A 6100-nucleotide genomic window follows, 5' to 3' on the forward strand; every position below is an offset into this window, starting at 1 on the left:
AATTTTATTGCACTTTCAGGTGTTATCATCATCCCAGGGACAACACAACTGACAGCACCAGACATCTGCTATTGACTGCTGGCTTCCAAGGCCAGGTGTGTTATTATAATCAATGCTCTTGCTCCTGTGGGGGACTTGGTTGCATCCAAGTGCCAGTCTCTGAAAACAAAGCTAATTGTGGCTGAGAGCAGCAGGGCTGAGCAGCTGAACTTCAGCCATTTGCTCAATGAAGTGCCTTCTACCTAAACCCTGTTAGAGTTATCTCCAGTGGAAATTTCCTCATGTTTGAACACTCTTGTACACTTGTGTCATTAATGAAGGAGATACCTCTAAGGGGGTAGAAGAGGCAATTTAGTCTCTTTTTTATACAGCAAAGCAATATTATAGCCAAACTGCTAATTATAAAATAAGTAGCCTTATGATGTCTAGATTTGTTGTATCAGACCATAAAAGAACACAGGAAAGTGAGCAGGAATTACTTTTATTGACAGCTGTAGCCTATTTACTCTCTAAATGACAAATATTCTATACAAATTATTCCATATTCCTAAAACTTGATGATATTAAGGCGACTGTGAATAGCTTTTCACTATGAAAGGCTAAAAAGGGTACTGCAAAATGAACTGAGTATCTTTAGGAATCCTCTAGACAGATCACTGGCAGTCTGCCTACCAGGCAGGACAACTGCCCCAACTTCCCTGCTGCCCCAGCTGAGTGCTGAGCTGGCCAGGAGGTTCTGGGGCTCTGGAGTGGGAGCTCCTGGGCAGCAGGAGCCACCAGCCAGCACCACGGCTGGGCTGGGGAGGCAGACTGCCCACACATAACCTCGCAGGAATGGGCAGTGTTTGCATGCCAAGCCAACAAACATCAGTCCTGAGAGAACATTTTTCATCTGTTACTGTACATGCCACGCCACAGTTTGATCCAAGAGCAATCTTAAATGTAAGAACACCATGCCCACAGTGAATAGTTACTCATATTTCATGTTGTTTTCCAGGCAGGCCACAAAACTTAAGCCTCTTAGGTTTACAGGATTAGCTGTTTTAAGATGGCTTAACAACAGGGTGATTGCTTTTTGAAAAGGAATATAATACAGGAAGGATTTTGTAGCATGATTCTTTTAGGCACAGGATATTACCAGCTGCTTCCAATCAGTTAAGAGTCACTGGTGTTACTTAAAACTCTCCCCTACTGTATTTCACTACTGAAATGACAAATGAACTGAATGACATGTGAATTTACATTTTAATTACACAGCTGTGACCCTCAAGAAAGGCAGGTCAGCACTGGAAAACACTGATGCTGTGAGACTGGCTTGTTCTTAAAAGAAATTATCTTCAAGTTTCTCAAGCCAATCTGAGTTTGAATCTAGCACAAGGGGAAGACTGAATCTCAGGGCCAGGGTTTCATACCAAGGGATGGTCCTTGTGCTTCAAGTCAGCATCAAAACAAATTAAGTACACCGCATTCCACCATCAGTGTATCACCTCTTCAGCTGATGTTTGGGCACTGTAACATCTTTCCTCAGCACTGACAGTGACAGCAATTATCTGGCTTTTCAAGTAAGGGAGATCATAATAATGTCTTATAGTTTGTCCATGAAGGTTTGAATTCAAAACATTGAAGCAGCATCTGACCATAGGGGAACCACTGAGCCCAAAAGTGATGGCACAGCAGAAAAGCCAGGGAATTAATGTCTAAACAATGAATGCTCAAAGTGCAAATTGTGAAAAAACAGAAGCAAACTGTAAGCCCTGTAGGCAGACAGGTCAGTGAGAGAGAGGAGGAAAGAAAATAAAAAATCCCATTAATTCCCCTGACTCTTTGTCCTTGCAATATAAGCAGGCTGTCATGGATCATGATCACCAACATCAGCCACCAACAGACATTCCCAGTTGGCCTTTGTGTCTAGTTGCAGATTGGTCCTTTCCTTTGTGTGACTCAGATGGACATTGAAAGTTTTAATCCAACCACAAAAATCTTCAGAAATTTAAAGAAAACACCATGGGACATAAGAAAGCAGAGTTTTAATAAATGGGTTGCAAGGGAGACACGACTAGGGAAAAAAGTCATCTTCATTGTCCAACTTCTAAAATGATTTTGAAAGAAGAGGAAAATATAAATTATGAGAGATTTGAATGTCCTTTTCATTAAACCAAGACAAGTAACAAATTGTGTTCTTCAAGATAAGTATTTTCCCACTAGCAACACACAGGCTTTTATGCTAGAAATGAAATATTAAAGCTAGAAAGTTCTACAGGAAGCATACTCAAAACCCTGTTGGAAAGCAAGTTATAGCTCCATATATATAACTTGGTTTTGGTTGGTTTTCAGGAGTCACAGGGACAGTCCACTGTAACAAGAAGACAACAGAAAGATTCACTAGCATTACTTTCAATCTGAAACAAAATTAATACCATAAAGCTAAAACTGTACCAGAAATTAAAATTTATTCCCCTTATCTAGTATAGTAGAATGGAGAGCTTCTTCCATAAGAAGTTTCCAAGGAGTATTTAAATTCAAACTTTGAGACTTAAAAAAAAAACAAAAAAAAAACCCCAGAAACACTTTATAAAATCCCCCAAGGATTGAGTCTTTGGAAAGAGCAGCAAAAGGCTACCTGCAGGAAATTACTCAAAAGGATTCCATTCTGTGACTACAGCACTCACTATAAACCAGTAAGTGCTGCATACACAGCTAATGTAAACACACAGGTAGTTTTTGATAAAACCATCTGCAATGCCTGCACTGTACTTCACTGTTCTAAAACAGTCCAATCTTTTACTCTAAATCATCTCATAATATTCAAGTATTTATATATATATATAACAGTTCTTTCCATTCATATTAAGACAGCATATCCTCGTGTATATATAAATATATGTATAAAACCCTCCATCAAAGTTATCAGATTTACCTCATTCTGTTCACACAGAATGTTACTGAGTTCTGCAGCTGCCAGCTCACTTTCTTCCCAAAACCCTCTGCAACCAGCTCTTTTCCAGATCTCTCACTTCTGACAATAATTGCTGAGCTGCTTCTGTGCTGCCTTTTGGCTTCTGAAGCCTCCAGATATAACAGAGGAGAGTTCATACATGCCAGGGTGGCCACATCTACATATACGTGCACAGACCCCTGCTGTGTGCCAGGTACGGGAAATGCAGAACAAAGCTGCAGGAGGACAGCAAGCTCCACCAGAAAGGTGATGCACTCTTGGGCACCCTTACATCTGCTGAAATGTCAGTTCCACCTGCAACGAGCATTAAAATTCTTACACATGTGGATTTTAAAACCAGGACTTCAAAACAAACCCCCCTCTCCTCATTCCAACACCCTTTCAGAACTCTAGGGCAACTTCTTTCTATGTTTGGATTATGTTTACCTTTCCCTTATATCACGTTTTCTACACTGTCAAGAGTATCATTCCCCTTGGGCTCAGATTCTATTTCACTTTGATTCTTGTTCTCTTCTTTGACTTCTTTAGAGCTCTTCTCCTCCTCCTCAGTTTTCGCTTTAACTACCTCTGAATTCTGTTCTTCTGTCAGGCTTGATGGGTTTTGTTGTGCATCTTCTTTGTTGCTCTTCACCACCTCCTGTAGATTGTATTTTCTGAACAGAACATAGTCCCTCACCACACTTAAGCAACAGACTGTTTTTATTATTTCCACCACAACTGTGTATTGTGGATTATTAAGATCAACCTTGTTTTCGGGATTGAGGCTGCCCACAATTCCTGTAAAAGAAGATGCAATTTAAAAGATGCTGAGAAAACTGTTGAAGAGCATTAGCATGTCTTGTTCCTCAGTAATTGCTGCGGGATAATTTTCAGTTACTTCAATCCGACTGGTGGTACATTCTGTGACTACTGCTCTGTTCTGCTATTTTAAGCAGTTACAAAAATAATTTGCTATAACTGAGAGAAATCTTGCCTCCTCTCTCTAAATTTTTATCCATTCAATAAAATACTTGAGTAAGGTGGAGCTATTATATGAGTCAAATATTGAACAGAAATACTAACATTATTATTTCAATACAGCATCCAGAGAGAAAGCCTAATAGCAGTCATTTCAAAGCACATATAACTGATACTGAAAATTATATTCAATATTGTTCTCTCTCCTGCTTGTAGTCCCTTAAGACATCAACACCAACAAGGAGTACTCATGTCAAGCTTTTTTTAAGTCTTACAGAAGCTTTTAGAATTCAACACAGCAGTTTTAAGCAACAAATGTGCATGTCCATTATGACCTCTCTTAATAGTCTGACCCATGTTGTGCATGCAATATACTTGTGCGTGCAAACTTGTTCTGTTTCATGTGAAATCCATACATACCTGCCAGTTCTTTAATTACTTCTTCCCTACTCATATGGCTGTTATTACGAGCTTTGTAAACAATCTGAAAAGTACCCTTGTTAGGGGCTTTAAACCAAGGCTCAAAAAACGTTTCTGTGTATTTTTTCATATCTTCCATAAAAGCCTTGCAAGTTCCAGAAATGGGCAGCATGCGCAGAATGACTCTTGTTTTCTTCTTTTTAGTGGTGTGCATATCCTTTAGTATATGGTGCACCAGGTTCTCAGGTTCTACAAGAAAAATTGGTGGGTATGAGCAACAGATTGAAGGCATTATTTCTCCTCTTCCCCTTCTAAATAATAAGCTGGGAACTCTGCTGCACTGCTGTCAGCCTCAAATCTTTTTATGCAAAGCATTATTTTACTATACCAAAATTAGAGAATCAAAGATTGTTTTGTCAAAGCAGTTTCCTCTATCCTTAGCTTCTTCACTAAGAAAAAATTCAGTGGCATGACCAAAGGGAAGGGTTATCTGTTTGCTGTACACGCCTTACTTGGAAGCCACGCTCTGTGGCCTTTTACTAACAGAGCTGAGAGCAGTTTACATCAGTCAGTATCAGCAGAAGTCCCACCTATGCCCTGGGTTCTGATGAAGACCACGTTGTTGGCACCACTCTCCACCGACTGGAACCGCCGCAGCTTCTGCTCCGTCGAGGCACGGATCTGGCCAACCTCCTTCTTCAGAGCTGCCTCGACATCATCCTCATCCTCCTCCCTGTCGCTTCCAGACAGCCTCTCCTCGTGATCTGAAAACTTCACACAGGCACCATTTGTTGGCGAGCGCCGAGCTCACAGCCCGCGCTGCGCCCGGGACACAGGGCACGGGCCGGGCCTTCCATCGGGCCGGCAGCGGGGCCGCGAGGGCGCTCGCCGGGCAGAACCGGGGACATTCGGGGGCGTGCCGCACACGCACGGCTCCTTCCACACGCGCCGTTTGTTCCACACACGCGGCTCCTTCCACACAGGCGGCGGGAGCCGAGGCCTGGGGTGCCGCTCCCCCGCCAGCCCGCCCCGAGCGCCCGCCGGCCCCGCCGCACGCACCTGCTCGGGCCCGTAGAGCAGGTCCCCGTACTCGCCCAGCAGGCTGTAGGCCTCCCCCACGCACTTGCGCTCGTTCATGTTGCAGGTGATGAGGATGCCGCGCATTCCGGCCTCCAGCTGCCGCCCGGCGCCGCGGGGCCGCTTGGCCCGGCCGGCCCCCGCCGCGAAGTGCCCCTTGGGCCGCCGCTTCCGCGCCGCCGGCTCGGCCGCGGCCATGGGGCAGCTCCGCCAGCACCGCCGCGATGGCGTCAGCGCCCGCCCGCCCCGCGCCCGCCCGCCCGGCCGGCACAGCGCCGCGCCTGGAGCGGCGGCCGCGGGCCCCGGGGACCGAGCCTCCGGCACCGACACACGTGGAACGAGCCTCCGGGACCGACACACGTGGAACGAGCCTGCGGCACCGACACACGTGGAACGAGCCTCCGGGACCGACCCGCCGGGACCGAGCCTCCGGCACCGACACACGTGGAACGAGCCTCCGGGACCGACCCGCCGGGACCGACACACGTGGAACGAGCCTCCGGCACCGACCCGCCGGGACCGACACACGTGGAACGAGCCTCCGGGACCGACCCGCCGGGACCGAGCCTCCGGCACCGACACACGTGGAACGAGCCTCCGGGACCGACCCGCCGGGACCGAGCCTCCGGAGCGCGGGTCGTGGACCCGAGCGCTCTGGTGGCGCGCTCAGCCGCGGCCAAACTCGTAGCC

General features: G+C 46.2%; 1 protein-coding gene across 1 annotated transcript; it reads right to left on the minus strand.

Annotated features, from left to right (window-relative positions):
• Positions 1-2012: 2012 nt before the first annotated feature.
• Positions 2013-5631, minus strand: THUMPD1 (THUMP domain containing 1). The gene is made up of 4 exons (XM_066198162.1): positions 5393-5631; positions 4924-5104; positions 4334-4582; positions 2013-3733 (listed from the first exon to the last, which is right to left on the minus strand). The coding sequence occupies exons 1-4, from the start codon at positions 5606-5608 to the stop codon at positions 3390-3392; spliced, it is 990 nt and encodes a 329-aa protein (XP_066054259.1). The 5' UTR covers positions 5609-5631; the 3' UTR covers positions 2013-3389.
• Positions 5632-6100: the final 469 nt, after the last annotated feature.

Source organism: Chamaea fasciata, unplaced genomic scaffold, assembly GCF_029207755.1.
Source record: "Chamaea fasciata isolate MVZ Bird 193981 ecotype frontalis unplaced genomic scaffold, bChaFas1.0.hap1 SCAF_16, whole genome shotgun sequence".
Classification (NCBI taxonomy): domain Eukaryota; kingdom Metazoa; phylum Chordata; class Aves; order Passeriformes; family Sylviidae; genus Chamaea; species Chamaea fasciata.

Bases quoted from the DNA above. Each gene is read 5' to 3' on its own strand.
- THUMPD1 (XM_066198162.1), bottom strand. From the start codon at position 5,608: ATGGCCGCGGCCGAGCCGGCGGCGCGGAAGCGGCGGCCCAAGGGGCAC. The intron at 5,105-5,392 runs GTGCGTGCGGCG...GCCTGTGTGAAG, and splicing joins TGCTCTACGGGCCCGAGCAG to TTTTCAGATCACGAGGAGAG. The intron at 4,583-4,923 runs GTGGGACTTCTG...TTTTTCTTGTAG, and splicing joins CATCAGAACCCAGGGCATAG to AACCTGAGAACCTGGTGCAC.